At 27.8% G+C, this 21,945-nt stretch overlaps 1 protein-coding gene across 1 annotated transcript in view; it reads left to right on the top strand.

Moving 5' to 3' along the window:
- The first annotated feature begins 101 nt into the window (after positions 1-101).
- LOC100212265 (gastric triacylglycerol lipase) overlaps positions 102-21,945 on the top strand; it is a 40,652-nt gene continuing 18,808 nt past the window's right edge. Inside the window, exons 1-3 of the mRNA XM_065812866.1 lie at positions 102-255; positions 18,662-18,876; positions 19,083-19,175. Of these exons, the coding sequence (XP_065668938.1) occupies positions 145-255; positions 18,662-18,876; positions 19,083-19,175 (419 nt within the window). The 5' untranslated portion in view covers positions 102-144. The remainder of the gene's footprint in view (positions 256-18,661; positions 18,877-19,082; positions 19,176-21,945) is intronic.

The raw sequence follows: 21,945 nt of genomic DNA, 5'->3' as shown, positions 1-21,945 counted from the left end.
ATATAATATTTTTGTATATAAATATTTTTTGTACTTATTATTCAAATAATAAGTACAAAATTATTATTGTATATGGTTGACATAAAATATTGGTACTTTCATTTAATAGTAATTAAATAACATCAATAGGATAATTATAAAAAGATGATGGAAGTTGTAAGTTTCAGTATTTCATTATTGTTGATAACTATGGTATCATCTAATCCTTTGAAAAAAGCACTTGCTCCTAAGTTACCTGAAGAATCTATGAATGTAGTAAGTTTATTTAAAATTCTTTTTTTTTTCATATAATTTTTTTTAATGCATTATAACAAAATAAGGGTTTTGTGAACATTAGTTTCGAAGTAAAGTTTCAATGTTGACAAGTCTGCAATAAGTTAGGTGACCAATATTGTCTATGTAAGCATATATATTTGTAGTCTTAACTTTAGTTATGCTTTATAATGCTCTTTGAAAAAAGAAGAATGTCGATTATCAAAGTTATGTATATGAAAACTTATGATATTGGCTTTTTAAAGTGTTTATCTGTTCAGTTTGTTTTAAGCATCGAATTTTAAGCACCTCAAAAAAAATATTCTTGCACTCGTCTGTTTTTAACCAAACAGCTATAACTTAATATCAAAAGATAGATGTAACAGTGAGCTACAAATTTAGGCGCTAATACACTTTTGCACCACCTTCAAATTTACAGATTTTGGCGCTAATAGGCTTTTACACCACCTCCGAATATACAGGTTTTAATTGTAGATTGTGAGAGATCGTCGTTTAAAACAAAACAAAAAAGGTATTCAATCAAAAATTTCATCAAAGTAAGGAGCTCTAACTCGATCTCGAAGTTTTGAAAAATACACACAAAAACACTAATATTCACCATCTTTTTTTGCAAGATATTCACTGTCCTAAGTGTTCATTTTAAAAATTTTAATAGCCTTCAAAATCTTTTTTGAAAAAGACTGGTTCCTATCAGACTAAATGTTTTTAATTTTGCCTTTGTAATAAAATTCAATTTAAAAGTAAAAAATATAATTTAAATGTAGTTCAATATTTTTCTAAATTAAAGTTAAAGTTATTCTTATAACTCTTTTTATATTACAATGGAGAATCCTACACAAGCTGAGTTTGATAGTATTTCTTTAGTAAATATTGGAGTTCAATTTAAAACAAACAAAGAAGAGTGTGTTAGATAGTGCAAAGAGCTTGGTCTGCTTTCTCAAAATATTACTTGTCCTCGTTGTAACTTACAATGTAATGAAGAACAATACCATCGATCTGTTGACAAATTAACTTGGAGGTGTCTGTTAAAACAATGCAGAAAAACTATTAGTATACGGGTTGGTAGTTTCTTTGAACTATCTCATTTAGAACTGTGGCAAATAATTGGAATTATCTATTTGTGGACACGTAGTGCAGGGAAAAGTAGGGGAATGTTGTCAGAAGATATTAGATAAAAGTTAGAAATTTTTGACAGTCGACAGTCATAGATTGGAATCAGTTTTGTCGAGACATAGCTGTTAACTATTTCTTGAACAACCCATTTCGATTAGGTGGTCCCGACAGAATTGTTGAAATTGACGAGTCCTTTTTTCCTAGAAGGAAATACAATCGTGGAAGAATTATTGAAGAACAATGAATTTTTGGCGGTTATGATGTCACCACATAACAAGGGTTTCTTATACCTGTTGAGCGTCAAGACGCTGCCACTCTTATACCAATCATTAGACAATAGATAAGGCCTGGTACTGTGATATGGAGCGATATGTGGGCTGCATATGGAAATTTGGCAGCACACAGCTATCAACATGGAACAGTCAACCATACGTATCACTTTGTACACTCTATTACTGGAGTTACAACAAATAGCGTTGAAGCAATGTGGCAGAGAAGTAAATCAAAATTCAAAGCAATGTTTGGTTCTTCTAATCGAGAAATGATTCCTGATTACTTGGCAGAGTTCATGTGGGCGCAAAGATATAAACAACACGGTTTTTTTTTCATTTTTGGGAACAAGTCAATGCAAAAAATTATTTTAGATGTTTATAAGATTTTGTAATAAGTTTACTTATTAAAACAAACTAATTTTAGTATAATTAAAACATTGCATATTTCGTGCATACGTTATTTTAATTGCAAAATCGTCATAGTTAATAATAGAAGAAATGACTTATAACTAATGACTTTACAACAACGATGTTTGTTCAAGAACATTTTAATGCGTGATGACAATAAAAACCAGTTTATTTAATAAACAAAATAGTTTTACGAACAAAACATTAGTTAAACTGGTTACGTTAAAAAAGATGGCGAATATTAGCGTTTTTGCATTTTTCAAATTTTCGAGATCGAGGTGGTGCGAAAGTGTATTAGCGCCCTAAATTTATAATGGCTTCAACCGAGTCGGCATATCCAGGGGCTAGAGGGGATGCTAAACTACCTTTTTTATTCTTAAAAATACATATTTATTTCATAAAAATGTGTCTTCCTTGTAAAATTAGTAACATTTATATATAAAGTTTTTAATATTTGCTTTCAGACCACCGCCAAATATAAGAGGTATAACTTTGTGTTAAGGTGGATATGGAGGTGGTGGATTAACACACCCTATTATTAAAAATGTTAAACTTATTTAAATATTTGTATCTTTATTTAAAAAAAGAAAGTTAGTATTACAAATAAAAGTTATATTTTACTACTTTACAACATATACTAGTGCAGGATTCGAAATAACAAACTTTTTTGTTGAGAACAATTTGTCTGATAATTACATAAGGGGTCCTAAATCTCTGAGACATGCTGTGTTCATATTAAAGAGAATCATTAAAAGAATGTTTGGGATAAATTTTTTTGATTAAAACAAAAGAATAAATGAATACCAAGAAAAACTAATTTAATTATTTTAGTCAAAGCTTATCTTCTTCGTTTTATTGTAGGCCTAAAAGTCAGCATAATATACGCTGCAATCTAAAGAATTGATAATTTATTCAAGCGCATTCTATTCTTAAGATTTTAAGTACATGATGTCATTGACTTTCATTTACATAATCGATTTCTTGCGCAAACAAAGAAAAATCAATGATGTCATATACTAAAACTCTTAGGAATAAAATTTAAGTTAGTTAAAAGAGAATTTTTAACCGATAACTGGAAATCTCCACATATGTTTCCAGTATTCTATTATGTTCTTAAAGTATGGTACTTGTGCAAATGTGCACAAGTATCTTAAAGCTGTTAGTATAGAGGTGCCTGATGCAGCGCATCTTTGTTAGTAATTTAAACATAGTAAACATTCATGATTTTTCAAAAGTCCATAAATTTATTACTGATTGTTGTAAATATTTTAAATTATTGACCACTAAAATAAACTAAGCTAAACTTAAAAAAAAGAAAATTAGACAGCGTTTGTAATCTTGTGTTACATACTCACCCAACCTTTAGTATTTTAATGACATTTTCTATATTCTAGTTCTTTTAAACTGTGTTGTGCTTTAAATATACCTGACACATACAGAACTAAATAAGCACAGGCGAGATGTTTACTTGTAACACTATTATTTTTTCAAAGTTTGTGTTTGTTGGCCTAATGTAAAAACAAATAAAGATTTATGTAAGTACATAATCTACATTATATTATTTAAATGTTTATACCAGAATCAGCAACATGCTGCTCGCAAGCAGATTGCCGACCCTGGTATAAACAGTTGATGTTAAAATTTCAATGTTATAATGCGACTCTCCAGCTCTACACACAAATACTTTTATAATATTGAAAACAAGATGTTAGTAGCTCTTTAAAAACTAGAAAAATTTTATAAATTTTAAACTTTGGGTCTTTAGTGATGAAAGATTGCTAACCCCTTGTTTATACAAATTATCAAATGCGTTATTTTGTTATGCTAGACTATATTATAATTAGTTTGCTATCAATGTGGAATTAGATTAGGTCTAAAGTTAAAGTAAGGAGGATTGGCACATTCATGTTTTGCGATGCTGCACTGTACATAAGTTATGATAAAAATATTATGATAAATTTTAAATATATCTAGGAGTAGGTCTGTTGATGTGCACGTTAGTTAATACCATTATACCAAATTACCTTAATGCTAATGTTATCCATGTAAAAACAATATAAACATATATATATATATATATATATATATATATATATATATATATATTTATATTTATATTTATATTTGTATATGTATTTCATAACTTTCAGATTAATTATGTATATAGTTTTTAAGTTAACGATTATTATTTGTAATATAACAACTTAAAAATACAAACTTGTTTTGTTAAAGAAGATTTTGAAGATCTTATTGAAAATTTCAATAGTTACGATTTGTTTATCATAGTAAGAATTTTGGAAAACATCGAGGAGTACTCTCCTCCATTAAAGTTTTAATTTTTCTCTTTGTTCTTTTAAATTCCATAACTGAAACGATTTTTTTATTATTGACATAATATCGACTTGCAGTTCTTTGATAAGTTGAGTGAATTTAATTTTTTTTACCTTCCATCATGCACTGAAAGAAGTTTAAACCAACAGTGTTGTATGTAGTAATCACTTTCACTCCTAATCACTGTTTGTTCAGAGCAAGCCTTTGTAACTTTAAATGGTTATATATATTTAATAAATGTTCATAAGTTAAACGTTAAATTAAGTTTTTTTTTTCTAAACATTTTACTTTTAAACACCTTTTCTTGAAGTTGTAAACTACTACTACTACTACTACTACTACTACTACTACTACTACTACTACTACTACTACTACTACTACTACTACTACTACTACTACTACTACTACTACTACTACTACTACTACTACTACTTCTACTACTGTTACTATTTGAAAATGTTCAACTTTTTTTCTTTTTTTTTTTAACTTTACATTAGAAAAAAAAAAAAAAAAAGGGGGGGGGGTGGGCATATTTTAATAACTTTTAAGATGCATCCAAGTAATCATTTTTTAGAGTAAAGACATTGCAAGATTCTCCAGAAGTCTCTGGAGCCTAATTATTGAGATGAAAAACCAGATTTAGTGACCTGAGAATAGCCGGCTTCGGCATTAGACAAAATCTTTTTACAATGGTTTCTAGCAATAGTAAATAGGCATCTGTCTTCTGGAGAATTATTTTGGCGATGGAAGTATTGGTTAGGGTTGCAGCAGCACATTGAGAGGAAAACCATGGAGAAGAATAAGGTTTGACTTGGAATTGTTGAGAGGGAATAAAATATGCCATGGTAGCCTGAATCGAAGAAGTTACACAAAAAGCACATTTGTCAGCAGGAAGTTAAAGGTTTCTACTCAAGGCAGGCTTGGACAGTAATGGCGCGCAATTGAACGGTTTTGCTGACCACGCTAATGATTTTTTTTATTGACAACTTGACTACGAGTGTTTATATGTTTTCAGAAATGCGCTGAAAAAAGAAATGCTAGCTAAACTTAAACTAGAAAAAAAGAAATTAAAAACACTACAGAAAAAGAACAAACTATTCTTTATGAATAAGAAAATATAAGCTTTAAAATAAAACTCAAAGCGAAAATTACTTTTTTTACATTTTTAATTGCGCTTGAAATAAGTTACTTTAAAACTTATCTTTTGAAACGTTTTATTAAAGTTATGCAAAACGCTTTTACAAATTACTTCTAATGGTTGTTTAATAAATGAACAAATTTTATTTAAATTATGGTGAAAAATTAGTGAAATTAAATTATTGAAAAGAAAAAAATATATTTTTAAATTGTATAAACATTTTTTTAAAAAAGTTGCAAGAAAAATTTTTATAAAATAATAACGTAGTCTTTTTAAAATAGTAATTGTTAATTATTTCATTTGTCAAGTTTAAAAAAAAAAGCTTTTAAACAATTCTTGGTAAAAATAGAAACAAAAAAAAAAAACCAATTAAATCATTGCATTGCATTGGGAAGATTTTAAGTTAACTTATTCATAATTTAAAGTAACTTATTTTAAAAAAAATAATCTTCTAAAAGATTTTTTGGAAGACCTTGAAAAGTAATTTCAACTGTTTAAATTTATTATAAAAATACATGCCTAATAAAATTTTAATGTAATATTTGGTTTAAACAACATGTGTTTATTTTAAAGGATCATTATAATTAATTTTCAATTTATTTAAAGCCTTTGCGTGAAATAAAAACTTTAGAAAAGATCAATGATTAAAAGTTATTCATGTGATAATTTTTTAAATTGCATTTAAAATGTTAAAGCATTAAAACAGCTGTGGTCAAATTGTAAAAAAAAATTATAAGCGTGGTCAGTTACAGCATGCAATCACGCACCATTCCTGTCCAAGTCTGTTAAGGGTCATCACAAAGAAAATCACTGAAAGAGTCCCAGTCAGCCTTAAGTTAGTTGTCAAAAATACAATGATTGAGAAAGGCAAAAGTTGTGGGCCTTAACGCCTGCATAGTCACCGACACTAGAACCAAGCCATACAGTGTTATGAGCATTAAAGTTACCAACAACAACGATATTGGCTGAAAGATAATGAGAAAGGGCTTGGTCAATTTGATCAGAAATTACATTGAAAAGAGTGCAGCCTTGAGATGAAGAAAAGCGATATAGAACAAAAAGAAAAGTCATAGAGTAAAGTGGTGCTAAACAAGAGCGTGTAAAAGAATGGTCTATGGATCCAAACGTACTATAAAACTGAGTTTTAAAGCTCATTAGAAGATAATATAATGTGTGTCTAGTCACAAAAACAGAGACACAAGCAAAACCCATGCAATGAGTCAAGAAGATCCAGCATTCAACATCTTAAACTGGAAACAATATGATATAAATACATCTACGCCAGCCTAGTAGATGAAGAAGAAGTGCAAGGCTGGTCAACAGATAGAATTTGTTTTCTTCATAGGTCTTTGGTCTAGTAAGCCTTCTACTAGACAGTAGCCTGATGCATGTAACGTCTGCCCAAGATAAGTATTTTTATCGAGACAACATCTCCTGCCTTTACTTAACCAAGAGCCCTAAAGCAGGGGGGTATAAAGTCATTGTTGGCATCTCCTAGCCTTTACTTCCAAAAGCATATTCTATAAAGGAAGCAGGATATAAAACAGATTGTACTGGTTTACATTTTACCAGTAGCAGGATAACCTGACCTGACATGAAATAAGATATATAATAAAAAAGTTTTTTTATTGTACCAACATTTTCAATTAACTTAAAATTATTTCAACTATAATTTTTTTTTCAATTTTTTTTTTAAAAAGTGTTTTAAAATAGATTTAAAAATCAACATGAAGTGCTATAATTCTAGTAATAGAACATTATAAGGTTACATTATAAGTCTAAGTAATTCAAACATAATAACAACATTATAAGGTTAAGTAATTCAAATTATTTTGTAAGATTGCATAGTATCAAGTGCTGGTTTCTATTAGCCTTATTGATTAAAAATGTAATAATAGAACTTAAACATAAATTTTATAAAACACTCCACAAAACATGCACTTTATTATAAAAATCAAGAAATATAAAATATATTCTAGTTACTATGCTTATGTTTCTTTAATTCTATTGCCGATCTATCGCACACAGATCAACTTTCTGTAGTTTTAAGATATTGATACAATTAAGCCTAGAAAGCTTTTTATATTTTATCGATATTGAGTATCACGTTGGCGCAAATTTAGCTGATACAACAGTCAATTTTTGAGTAAATAAAGCTGGATTAAACGTTTTAGACTGTAGATCTCAATCATATGATAATGCTTTTAGCATGAGTGAAAAGTACAAGGAGATGTAGAAAATTGTTTTTAAAAAAAAGGCAGCCAGGCAAAGTTTTTACTATGTGCAGGACATTCTCTAAGTTTGGTTGCATTATATGAAGCTGATGCTTGCATTTAATCTATAAATTATTTTGGAATATTGCAGCAGATTTAATTTTTTCTTTCTTCATCTGCAAAAAGATGAGCTGTTCAACAAAAAATATCTGAAAAATCAATAAAGCCTTTATTAAAGAACAGATAAAATGAATGAGCCGATTCTGTCAAGGTAACAAAGAATAATTATAAAAATATAAAGGGTGCATTAACGAGTATTTTTGATGACAATGTTTTTGATACAGCAGCATAAGCAGAAGTGCAAAATAGTTATTTAAAAATGGAGGAATTTGAGTTTGCACTACGATCAGTGTTTTAATATAAAACTTTAGAAAGAATGAATGCAGTATCCAAAAACTTTCAAAATTCCAAAATATATTAGATGTGTACTGCTCATTGTTGTTATCATTTGCTAATTACGTTCTTTTCTTAAAGTATTGTGACCATGTTATTTAAGTTATTGCTACCTGATGTTGACTGTAATGTATTAAGCCCTGAAAAAATTTTAAATAGTATGCATTTTTTTAAATGTTAAGCACTATCTATTCAAATTTAAAATAAAGAGCTGTGGAATATGAAGAACCTGACAGCCTTTGGATTTTTGATTGCTACTCATATTACCAATAAGAGTTTGAAGAAAAGTGTTGAAGAAGTTGTTAAGCATTGCCATGGAGATATCAATGATTCAATATTTCGTGAAATTTTGCAAATCCATTATCTCATAAAAACTAATTATCCAAAAACTACTTTGACACATTTATTTCTATATGAGTTAATTTTTAAAAAATGGACATTTCTTAACCTAGAGACAGTTGTGAGAATTAGTTACTAAAATTTTGAAGCTTTTCTTATATGTGCAATAGGACCTCAAAAAAATTCAGAGATGCCAGAAGTTGTATAAAGCAAAAGATACAATTTGTTATAAAAAGGCATGAGTTAATAAAAATTAACGGTTACATTATTTAAATATATAATTTTAGCTCTGGCAAAGGTGATGCTAGGCATATTAAACACCAATATACCACTGAAATGACATTATAAAACATTATTATTTTTTTTATCACCTTAGTAACTTATTGTTTAGTCCATTTTTTTGGCTAAAAGTATAAATAACCAGTTCTAATGTAGTACATTTAAACAAAACAATATATTAGTTTGGTGTCAGTTTTTCTAACAATACACAGTTGAAATTTCTAAAGTAAGTTTTTATTTGCAAATACTTTAATACAAATAATTTTGGTTTTAAAAAATACACTATCTTATTCAACATTTCTTGGTTAAATAAGAAGATTATTTAGATATCTTGGAAAGAGAATCCTTCGTATGGCAAGCACAGAATCAAAGTTCATGTTGTATAATTTGATATGAGCTTTTCAGTTCTTCAGCTAAAAGATTTATTTCCACTAACTTTGTAGTAATTACCATATGTTTCTTTACATTTTCAACAGTGACATCTATATCATTATACAACATGTAATATTATGTATACAAGTTGTACACAGCATCAGATTATATATTCAGACTTTGTGATGAATAAACATGTAACCGTAATGGAATTTTTGACATCATAAAATTCTATTTATTTTCTTTTCATATTTATTGATATTAACTTTTTAGAACTACCCCAATTTACTAAAGAACTGCATATATATATATATATATATATATATATATATATATATATATATATATATATATATATATATATATATATATATATATATATATATATATATATATATATACATACAGCTATGCACAATATTTTATTCGAGATAGAGTTTTTCATAGCTTTGTGCCAGTTTTTCTAACATTAAAGTTCAATGGATATAGATTTTAAGTTATTTTTTTGTGTGTGTTTTGCTATTTATGTTTCTATCAATAAAATAGACTACTTCGGTAAACTAATTAGACGTTACACTAAGTATTTTACTGATGACATAAAAGTTTAGTCGAGTTAATTAATTATACATTTTTCACACTCGATAACTAATTATTATAATTAATTACCACTATAAATTATAAATATAAAGGATACTGGTGATTCTTAAATAAATAAAAAATTTTAAAATAACAAAAAAAATTTATTGCAAAAAATCATCAAAAGAATTACTGCAATACTTTAAATTTCAATTCACTTGCAGATGCAAAGAAAAGCATCAAATGGCAAATTTTTGAACTGGTAAAATCAAAGAATCATAACAACGTTCAAATTAGTAAACATATGGGTGTTTCTGCATTTTGCGTTCAAAAAACAGTGAAAACATTGGAGCTAACAGGTAACGTTGTTGACATGCCTCGTTCTGGAAGACCGCTGAAGCTTAGTGACACTGACAAAAGTAACGTATTCAGAACAAGTAAAAAAAATCCTAGTCTCAGCAACAAAAAGCTAGCTCAAATATTCAACCAATCTTTTTCTAATTGAAATGTGAGCAAAGAACTTGTCAGAAGAACATTAGCAAAAAAAGGTATCGGGTCTTGCATTGCAATAAGAAAGCCTATCCTGTCAATCATGGACCGACGCAAAAGACAAAAATGGTGCAAAAAATGTTTGCATGGGGCAGTTAAGGATTGGCTAAAAGTGATTTGGAGCAATGAGTCAAATTTTCAGGTTGTGAACTGCAAAGGTTAAAAGATTTGCAACTGAGAAATGTTGCGAGCGCTATTTTAAAGCAAGCCGACAAGATGGTGGAAGCTCAGTAGGCATATAGGGATGTTTTTCTCACAAAGGTCTTAGTTTTTGTGAGCTGTATAATGGCCGTTTCAAATAATATATCTACAAAAACACACTTGAAACACGTTTGATTCAATTGACAAGGCAATTGTGCGGCAGAAGCAAGTAATATATCTTCCAGCAAAACAGGGCTCCAGCACACAAAGCACATAGTATAACAAACTGGTTTATTATACTATGTGCTGTATATAACTATCAAATTCAATCAATTGAGTATTTGAAGCATTTTCTGAATGAGTACTGGTTAAAAGTGCCACATGAAATGTGCATGAAATTGGTCGAATCAATGCAGAGACGAGTTCTTCTTTGCTATTAAGCCAAAGGAGAACACTTTAAATATTAAATTTGTATTTTTTTTTTTAACTTTTTATTGTATTTCAAATCTTAACTCAAATAAGCTTTTATGCAACTCATTTTATGGTTATATAATTATTTACTTAATTTTTTTTGAATTGCTTTTTTAACTATCTTATTTATGTTAATTGCTAATAGATTTTTCTTTTAAAAATAAAAAGAGTTAATTAAATCAATTTTCCTGATTTTTTTTATAGTTAAAAACCCTGAAAAATTTGATTAAAAATACCATCTCGATTAAACTTTTGTGCATAGCTGTGTGTGCGTGTGTGTGTGTGTGTGTGTGTGCGTGTGTGTGTGTGTGTATATATATATATATATATAACCTAATATATATATTAAGTTGCCAAGGATTTTGAAACAGGGTCGACAAACTTGCTAGCATTTACCTTTCAAACCTTGCGAACATTTACCTTACAAACCTTGCAAACATTTACCTTACATTTACAAACATCGAGTTTGTTGAATTTTCTTTAAATTGTTGACGCTTGCTTAAAAACATGAAAAAGGAATAAAAGTTTTGCCAATTTTATTTTAATAATATTATTTATTATTAAAGTGTTTGTTTTTCTGTTTTTATTTTAATTTTTTCTTTACAATTCAAGTAAATGGGTTTATTTTTAAAATTTAAATTGAGCATTTGTTTTGTTGTTTTATTTTAATTATTTTATAAGGAATATGTTTGTTTTTCTATTTTTATTATAATTCATTTCTTTAGATTAATTTTTTATTTTTGTATTAAATTAGTCATTAATTAAAATTTTAGTTTTTCGTTTTTATTTTAATTATTTTGTTTAGAATTTAAATAAAATATTTCTTTTTTTATTTGTGCTTTAAATTAATTTGTTTAGACTTCAAGTAAAATATTTGTTTTGCTGTTTTTATTTTATTTAGAATTTTAAATAACATATTTAATTCTGTTTTTATATTAAATTATTTTTAGATTTTAAATAAAGCATTTGTTTTGTCGTTGTTGTTGTTGTTTTTTTAATTATTTTATTAAGAATCAAAACAAAGTGTTCGTTTTGCCATTTTTAATCTATTTGAAATAACAAAGTTAAGTTTTTAAATTCTGAGGTCGACAAAAAATTGCTTACCACAGACACTTTCAGGTCAGCATATATACATATATATATATATATATATATATATATATATATATATATATATATATATATATATATATATATATATATATATATATATATATATATATATATATATATATACATATATATATATATATATATATATATATATATATATATATATATATATATATATATATATATATATATATGTATATATATATATATATATATGCATATATATATGTATGTATATATATATATGTGTATATATATATATATATATATATATATATGTGTGTGTATGTATATATACATGCAAAGGCGCATTTGCTATTATGCAAATCTAGGCAACTGCCTTGGGCACCAACAAAAAGGGGCATTCTAACATATATCAAATAATCATAATTATTTATAAATTTATTTAAATTTTTTTAAAACTGTTTCTATAATTAGTTTAAAATAAACAACAAAGACTTTAAACAATGATAGTTTAAAGTGTCTTTAAATGAAAAACCTTGGCGCAAAAACTCATTTAACTTAACTGTTGTTATGTAATATATATATATATATATATATATATATATATATATATATATATATATATATATATATATATATATACACTTAGGTTGCTAGAAAAGTTTATAGAACTTCATCTATAAAGATACAATGAGACAGGAAATAATTAAATATTTATATATCATTTTAAACTGTGTTTAATTATGAACATTATAAGTACTTGTTGAAATATTTTGAATGTTTATTAAAAAAGTTATTTAAATTTTATTATATACGTTTAAAAGGAAAAATTAAAAAATGGAAAAATTTGAATATTGAGCATATATTAAAACCTGTGCTCTACTTGGAGTTTCAGCACAAGCCATAACCAATGAGTTGGTTTTAGTTCATGGTGACCAAGCTCTAAAATATAGTTTAGTTGCCAAGTGGGCTACTTTATTTGAAGATGGTAGAGTCTTGAAAATCATCCTCGCTTAGGAAACCGTATACAGCTGAGAATATTAAACGTGTGCGAGCCATTATTGAAGAAAATCGGCATGCAACACATAATATATTTGAAGCCCTGACATTGATTAGTCGTTTTTCCAATCAACAAAATCATTCACAACGCACTTAAAAAAAGAAAATTAACATCACGTTGGATACTCCACGAGTGGACCGATCAAAATTGCAAGAATAGAGTTGAGTCATGTAAGGAAAATTTAGCCCTTTTCAGAAATGGCTCATGGAGACTATGTGATATTATTACAGGGGATGAGTCGTGGTTTTATTTGAGACAAGTTGGACACAAGTCGGCTAATGCTAGTTGGGTCGGTGAAGGTGAAAGTCCAAGAACTATAGTAAGATGTGACAGGTTTCAGCCGAAAAACATTTTCTACATCTTCTTCAAAATAACAGGTGTTGTTCATTTAGGTTATGTTGAAAACGGAGAAACCTTTACTAGCGAATATTATATAAAAAATTGTTTGAAACCTCTTATATGCGAAATAAATAAGCAAAGACCTAAAACAGGCACTCAAAATTTCAAATTTCTCTATGATAACACTTGACCCTTTGTGACTCACATGGTCACAAATTGTCTAAACCAAGCTGGAATTACAATAACCGCCACCCACCATACTCACCAGACTTAGCTCCATCCGATTATTGGCTATTCAACTTGATAAAAAAAATCTTGATGGCAATACTGACATCGAAAGTCGAAAAACTTGCATAATGAAGCTACTTCAAAGTATACCTAAAGAAGAGTATAAAAAAACGTTTGACAAATGGCTTGAGAGGATGCAACTTTGTATAGATAATGATGGACATTATTTTTAACATTTAATGAAATAAAATTAAAAAAAACTCTCCTTTTTTTTTTTTTATAGGGGATTTTTATGAACTTTCCTAACGACCTAAGTATATATATATATATATACACCCACACCCACACACACACACACACACACACACACACACACACACACACACACACACACACACACACACACACACACACACACACACACACACACACAACAGGGTTCATAGCACTCAAGGAAAACCTGGAAAACCAGGGAAATGTTTCGGAAATTTAGGAAATCAGTGAATACCTGGAAAAATCAGGAAAGTTTTTCTGAAATTCATCAAAATCAGGGAAAACTCAGGGAATATTTTTAAAATAACTTCAAGCTTAAAATTAGTTTTAAATTCAGCATGAATTTATGTATAATTTATATAATTATATAATTTATATAATGTATAATTATATAATTATATAATGTATAATTATATAATTTGTATAATTATGTATAATTTATTATTTATATTTATATATATATTTATATTTATATTATGTATATATTTATATAATTATATAATTTATATAATGAATAATGTCAGGGTATTCAGCCGATGTTAATGTCAATGACGTCATGTACTAAAACTCTAAGGAATAAAACGCACTTGAATAAATTATCAAGTCTGTAGATTGCGGCGTATATTGGGCTGACTTTTTGACCTTCAACAAAACGGAGAAGGCAAGCTTTGACTGAAATAAAAAAGTTAGTTTTTCTTGGTATTCTTTTTTTTGTCTAATCAAAAAAACTTGGCCCAAACATTTTTTTTTTTAATCATTCTCATTAATGTGAACACAACATGTCTCGGAAGTTTGGGATCCCTTTAAATAAAATGAAAGGTTTTTTTGTAAAACCAAAATAGATAAGGTCTTTACCATCTGTCTCTTTAGTTCCTTATGAGTCAATTACAGAGAAACAAAGGCGTTGTAAAATTAGATGCAGCTATATATGATAGAATATAAAGAATATGAACAGATCTATGTTCTAAAAATGATCTGTTCATATTCTTAAAACGTTCTATTGGTTCCCACAAACAACTCTGTTAAATCTTTTCAAAATTCTATTGGATTTAGGGGGAGCACAAGACCCTTAAACACACTTACCGGGTCCCTAATACTACATAAAAAATTTCAAAATTATGTTGTAATAAATTTTCAAAAGTCATGTTGAGTCTCAAAAGAAGCAAAATTATATAAAAATTTCATTAATAATAATCATTTTATTAAAAAATTACTATTTTAGAGATAATTACAGAAAAACTTTATAACTAAAAATAAAAATTGTGTTTTTTTTTATAATACTTCTAAAAAAGAAATCTTAAATAATAATTTTTTTATAAAATGATTGTTGTTTTTAAAATTTTTATATAATTTTGGTTATTTTGAGATATACATTAATACATAACATTTTTTGTAAAACCTTTTCTTTTTAAATATTAGGGACCCTGTAAGTGTTTAAGGGTCTTGTGCTCCCCTTAAATCCAATAAAATTTTAAAAAAATTTAACAGAGTTGCTTGTGAGAATCAATAGAACATTTTAAGAATATAACAGATCTTTTTTAGAACATAAGGAGGCGGATGGGAAACCTTACCCACCGTATTGTGTTGTTAATTATACTTACTATTAAAATAATTATATTAGTTCATTCAACATCTGGTTTCAGCATCTGTTAAAATAATTCAAACAATTAATGGGTGACAGGTAAAAGCATTTGATTTTACCCTAGGTAAACTTTTAAATCTCAAAATTTTAAAAGATAACACCAAGTTACATAGATGTGGCAATAAATTCATTTAACTCATTATGTGCTCAAGTAACATTTGATCAACTAATTTATTTTTATCAACTCAATTAAGGCAATAGATTCAAAATCATTGGATGCTTTTATCAATGAATAATTCAATAAAGATTTATAAAAAAACTTTCTCACTATAAATGCAACAAATTTTCTGGCCATCTCAAAAAACACTTTGTTTTGAGACAAAATTATTAAGTTTTACTTTTTAAAGTGATCTAGTTTCTCAGCAATAGCAAATCCAGCAGTAAGTTTTGTCATCAGACAACAGATTATTGGTTAAGAACAACTTTAAGCAACTTTATTATTATCTCCCAATGACCAAAGTAGAAAAACAGAACCGTATAATAGTCTATCTATCAGATTGGGACACCCTAACAGTGGGCATATATTTTTTGTTGCAGAAAAACTTTAATTAAAGCGTAAGTAAAACCATACTATAATATAATTTTACATTTTTTTATGGTGTTGTTTCTAAATACTAAGCTTTTAAGACTTTTTTGTACCATTATTTTTTTAAATGCATATTTTAGTTTAAGGGTAACATTGACAGTTGCACACTAACACAATATTAACAATCTGTTACATTAACTAACATCTATTAATAATATTACATGACTAATTAATTTTTTTATCAGTTTATGACAGCAATATAATTGGTACATGCATAAAAATATTTGACATAAAATTTTTGTCACAACAAGAGAAAAAAAACTTACTAAAATTGTGTCAATGTTACACCACTTTACCTTAGGCCTTCTACTAATTTTTAAAATTAAAGTGTAGATTGGTGCTAATATATATTAAAAATGTTTTCTCTATTATGTTTGTCAAAATTCCAATTATAATATTACCCCTCATGATGTAGCTTTAACATTTACAATTTAAAACATACTACTGTCAATGTTACCCCATATAGACAAATAAACCTCAACAACAAAATCATCTATCAATAATATTAGATAACTAATTAAATTTTTCATCAGTTTATGGCAGCAGTATCATTGGTAAACACATAAAAATTTTGCATACTGAATTTAGTTTGTCACAGCTTTTTAAGCTGTGACAAACTAAAGCTTAAAAAATTTTCTAAAGATGTATCAATGTTACTTTATGTATCTTTATAAATTACTTTATGTTTATCTCACTATATATTTAACCCACAATGTTACCCCACCTTATTTGTGCTTCAGTCATTGTTATGAGAGTTTCATTAAGTTTAATTCATTTTATTTTGAAATTTGTTTACTATAAAAAATATGTTCTTGTTTTTGTTGTTTTTATTTCAGAAAATATAATTCTAAATGATGTTGATTATGGCATTCAAAGCATTAATACTTTATTAATTGATAGTTTTTCTTGGACTATGTTGTAATATATAAATATATAGTATATAACATGTGTATATAAAAATAGATCTTACACAATTTAATTTTAGTGTTTGAATATTTCTTAAAAGTTCGTTCTTTTAAAAAACTTCTTTAAAGTTCGTTCTTCGCCAGATTTGCTATGATTGTACTTTTGTTTTTCATTTTGGAATTTTTGGAAACAAGTTTTTCAATCCTCAAATCCTGGAATTGAGAATGCTTGAGGAGTTTTCTCACTTATGATATAGAGTTCAACATAAAGAAATCTAATTGTAAAAAATTTTATAATTAGATTTCTTTGTTATTTAAAGTTTCTTTTTGCTATTTAACATACCTTGCAAATTGCAAGAAAGATTATCTATTATAGATATATAATTTTATAGTATTTTGCCAAAATACCTAAAAATCAATGTCGGCATTAATTCACCGTGAGACTTGTTCATTAGAGGAATGTTAAAGACATGTTCATTAGAGGAAATATTTAGTTAAAAAAATATTAAATATTATTTAAGCATAATTTTATGCGGTTATTTACACGTTAATTTGACATGTGTTCCAAAACACTCTTTTGCTTTTTTTATTTATCAACTTTCTTATGCTACTATTGTTTTGAATTAACTTTCGTTTTAAAATATATTATTTTAATTAACACTGTTTTTTCCGCTCAGACTTTTAAAAACAATTTAACGTAATTGTAATCATAAGTTTTTATGCATCGAAAACAGACAGCTTTCGATATTTTTTTTGCTACTAACCTTTACTATTAGGTATCAGATAAACTATCCTCCCATATCCTCCAAACATTTGACTATGTAAATCTCATGCTAAATGTATGTAAATAGCCATGCATCATAAATATTTTGCAACTTTTTGCAATAAAAAAAGTTATAACAAAAGATTGGTCTTCGGTTAATGGTCAGTTGATGAGAAATACTGAACATGTAAAAAATATGTTTTGTACACAAAGAATACCTACAAAATCTTTCATTCCTGTTATAATATATAAGTTTTGTAAATATGAATCTGAAAAAGTTATTTTATGACAAATACATGCATTAAAAAGTTATATTTTTAATGTTTACACTGATAAAAGATGTCTTGTCCATAAAAAATATTTCGTATTTTCACCAAAATTTAATTTTTTTAATATTATATAATTACATGTTTATTACTTTATTTATGCATTTTATATATAAATATAGCTACTCTAATAAAAAAAACTACGAAAATAATTTGGCACAAAAAACTTGATTTTGCCCACTGTGTTATGATAGCAGATTTAGGTACAATACTAGTATTCTGTTTATTTTCGAGTCTTTTGTCAATTAATTTCTGTTCTGTTTTTTATTATTATTTAGCAGTCTTTTTGTGGATTCAATAACTTTGTTAAGATCAAATGTATGATTTAGTATATTATGAAAATGATTAACAACCATATCAGAAATAATATACTTTTAACATATAATTATAACATAAATACCAAAAATAAGAGTAAAAATATGCTTATTTTTAGCATTTGCATAAAGACATTTATAGTTTTTTTTTTTTTCAAATTTTGAGATTGAAACAAAAAGCATAAATGTTTTAAAGGTGTTTTTTTTTTTTTTTTTAAAGATTGAAATAATAAAATACTATGGTTATCCAAGTGAAACACACCATGTAAAAACTGAAGATGGATATATTTTAACACTTCATCGTATTCCTCATGGTTTATTTAAATCTAGCAATGGGCAAGCAGTATTTTTGCAACACGGAATTCTTGACTCTTCTGCTACCTACTTAATGAATCCACCACATCAAAGTCTTGGATTTATTTTGGCAGATGCAGGGTTAGTAGTTACTTTTTTAATGATAAATTTGTTTTAAACAATTTTTTATTGATAAAACTTTAGAATTAATAATTTTTTAGTTTTAGTATTACATCCTTACTTAAATCTTTAGCTATAAATATGTAAGAAAAGGTGTATAAAGTTATAAATTTTTTTTGTATGTTGAAAATTATTTAGGTTATGTTAGTAATTTTTTTACTTCTTAGATACGATGTTTGGCTTGGAAACAGCAGAGGAAATACTTACTCATCAGAGCATATCAAGTTTACAACTAAAGACAAGGAATTTTGGGACTTTAGGTAAGACAAAGAGTTTTGTTAAAGAGAAAAGTAAAGTTAACTATAATAGACATTGTTTCAATTTGCTATTCATTATTTTACTTTTAGCAAATTCATTTTCTCATTGAAACTGAATCTGCTGATTTATAAACCTTTAAAATGTTTCAAGTGTTTTTTGTAATTGAAAAATAAAAATAACTTGTATTCATTCATTTTTAATTTAAGCATTGTAGTGTTACTATTTATTATGATTTTATAAATAACATTAGTGGAAAAAAAAAACAATAACAGTAATACGGAACTTGGAAAATACATTAGAATTTCGACTACACACAAATGAGCTCCATTAAAACATTTGCTCAAACAAAATTATGGTCCAACATCTGCCAGAAGTTTTTGTACAAGATCAATTGGTGAAGCGATTCGGATATGTAAAAAATTGACAATTGTAAAATTTCAACTTTTATTATAGAAGGAAACTTATATTATCAAAAGAAGCACTTCTCAATCTTATTGAAGATTAGCAGTATATTTACCAAATTAGTTTGCCATAAGATTAGTACCTTAAAACCTAAAAATTACAAATTTAAAGTTACTAACTCAATTCTTTGTTCTTTACTACGGACCAAGTTGGCTTGCTATTAAGTTTGAACCTCTCTGCTTTAAACCAAAACTTGAATTTCTGGCCTTAGAGTTGTAAAAACACTTACCTTTATTGGTTATATCAACAATATTGATATATTGTTAAACTTTACATTAAGTGGAATGCATACTTTGCCTATCCTGACAGTGAGCAACCCAGAGTTTGTTAAGGATAGTGGTTGTTGTTGTTTTTTTGACCACATAAGGGGGAATGCTCTTGTAGTAGCATTTATCCCTCCCCCCTCATCCTTCTTCCCAGTCAAAACCGGCTCTGCCACTATGACTTTTGAATATAACTTTGTTTATGTTCGTCTTGCTTAGTTTTATCTAAAGATAAGGAGTTATGTTAAAATAGCATCTCTTTTAAAAAAGGCATTTCTTTGAATACTAGAGCTGTGCGAGATTAGGTTTTTTATCTTCAATCAAGTTCGATTGAGATTACAAAAAATGTGATCGAGTTCAAGATTATTAAAGAAACAAGTGAAAGTGTACATTCAATTCATTTAAAAATGTCATCATCAACAAACCATACTTATCCTAATGCTAAAAGTCTACAAATTTTTATGAAGAAAGGTAAGTTCTTCTACATGCTCTAATAGAAGACTTCAGCGTTTAATAGAAAGGATGTTCCCAGATGTTGAGTTCAGATGCTCTGAATTGACACTGGTCGCTGGGATTGCCAGAAGTTATTGAGCAAGCTTAGCAAGACAAGAAAATCGACTTTTTTTTTGCCTCCACCATGTCAGTGGACAACCATTGTGCCCAATCTCCATATCTTTCAAGTATGTCTTCACATCATCATCTAGCACACTCGTACTTGACACATCAGCATCAGCAACATTGTTGCAGTTGCTGTCATCATGTTATCAAGGGATTCCCACAAGCCTGTTGATTATGTTTCTAGTGTCGACTCCATCACTGAGTGCTGAGACTGGACTGGTTTTGGTCCTGAACCTGGTACTGTTGGAAGTTCATTGAGTAATTCATGAAGCTTTGATAAGTTGGTCGCCAGCTTCTCAGGTTGCTTGCAGTAAAGTGACTTGTACCTGGGATCTATCAGTGTGCAAACTGCACCTGGCTGAACCTAATAAAATATTACAGAAATTGTCAAATAGTTCAAGGAATATAGATAATTAGATATTAATATATTAGATAAGTATGACCATGGTCCGTAATGCAATTGAAGTTAAAGAAAGCTTTATGTGGAAATAAGTAATTAAAAATTAGTGCGTGATTGATATTGACAGTGAATGTGAAAAAAAAATTGATAAAACACTAAAATAAGCACTTATATACTGAGTCTCAGTATATAAATAATTATTTATATTACCTCGTCAAAAGAAGGAAACTTTCTTTCTAAATATGCCATAAGTCTCCGCTCCAGTGAAATTCCAGAGCCTCTATTTGCAATATCACTGATGAAACCTTGCAATTTCTGGTGTAATCCATGCAGAGCTGGTATTTTCATGGATAATGTTGGGTAACTTTCACCACACAACTCTCTGCTAGCCTGTTCAAAAGGAGTTAAAATCTTTACATAACCCTTGTTGAGTTTCCATTCATTCGTTGTGAGATTCTCCACCTTACCAGTTAATGCGATCTCAGCTGATAAGGGCGCTTTCCCTTCAATAAGGCATTGAATCATGTAATAGTTGGAGTTCCAATGCATTGATACACTCATTATGAGGCCACATTCATCTCTTTTTAATTGCCTTTGTTGTGCATACAGCAATTGAGATGATTGAATACTGTGATGGTAATGTGAGACGATTTTTTTACATTTCGCTATCATACTAATCATGCCTTCAATTTCGTATACTGTATCATTGATTGATAATTGAAGCATATGAGCAAAGCAAGGTAAGTCCATAAAGTTTTGCCACATGTTCATGACTGCTCTCATATTACTACTATTGTCTTGAAGAATTGGTACTGCTCTTGGTAGCGATCAATCTTCAATTGACTTCTCAAGAGATTCTAATATTGCCTCGCCTGTATGTGACACAGCCACAAACGGTTTATTCTCCAGTGTATATGATCACATTTAAAAATCAGCAGTTAAATATATCAAACAAAATGATATATAGGAATCTAGTGCGCGAGAAGACCATATGTCTGTGGAAAAGCAATAGGATGGTATGCCAACAAA

Source organism: Hydra vulgaris, chromosome 12 (assembly GCF_038396675.1).
Source record: "Hydra vulgaris chromosome 12, alternate assembly HydraT2T_AEP".
Classification (NCBI taxonomy): Eukaryota; Metazoa; Cnidaria; class Hydrozoa; order Anthoathecata; family Hydridae; genus Hydra; species Hydra vulgaris.
This window is presented reverse-complemented; position numbering and strand designations above follow the sequence as displayed.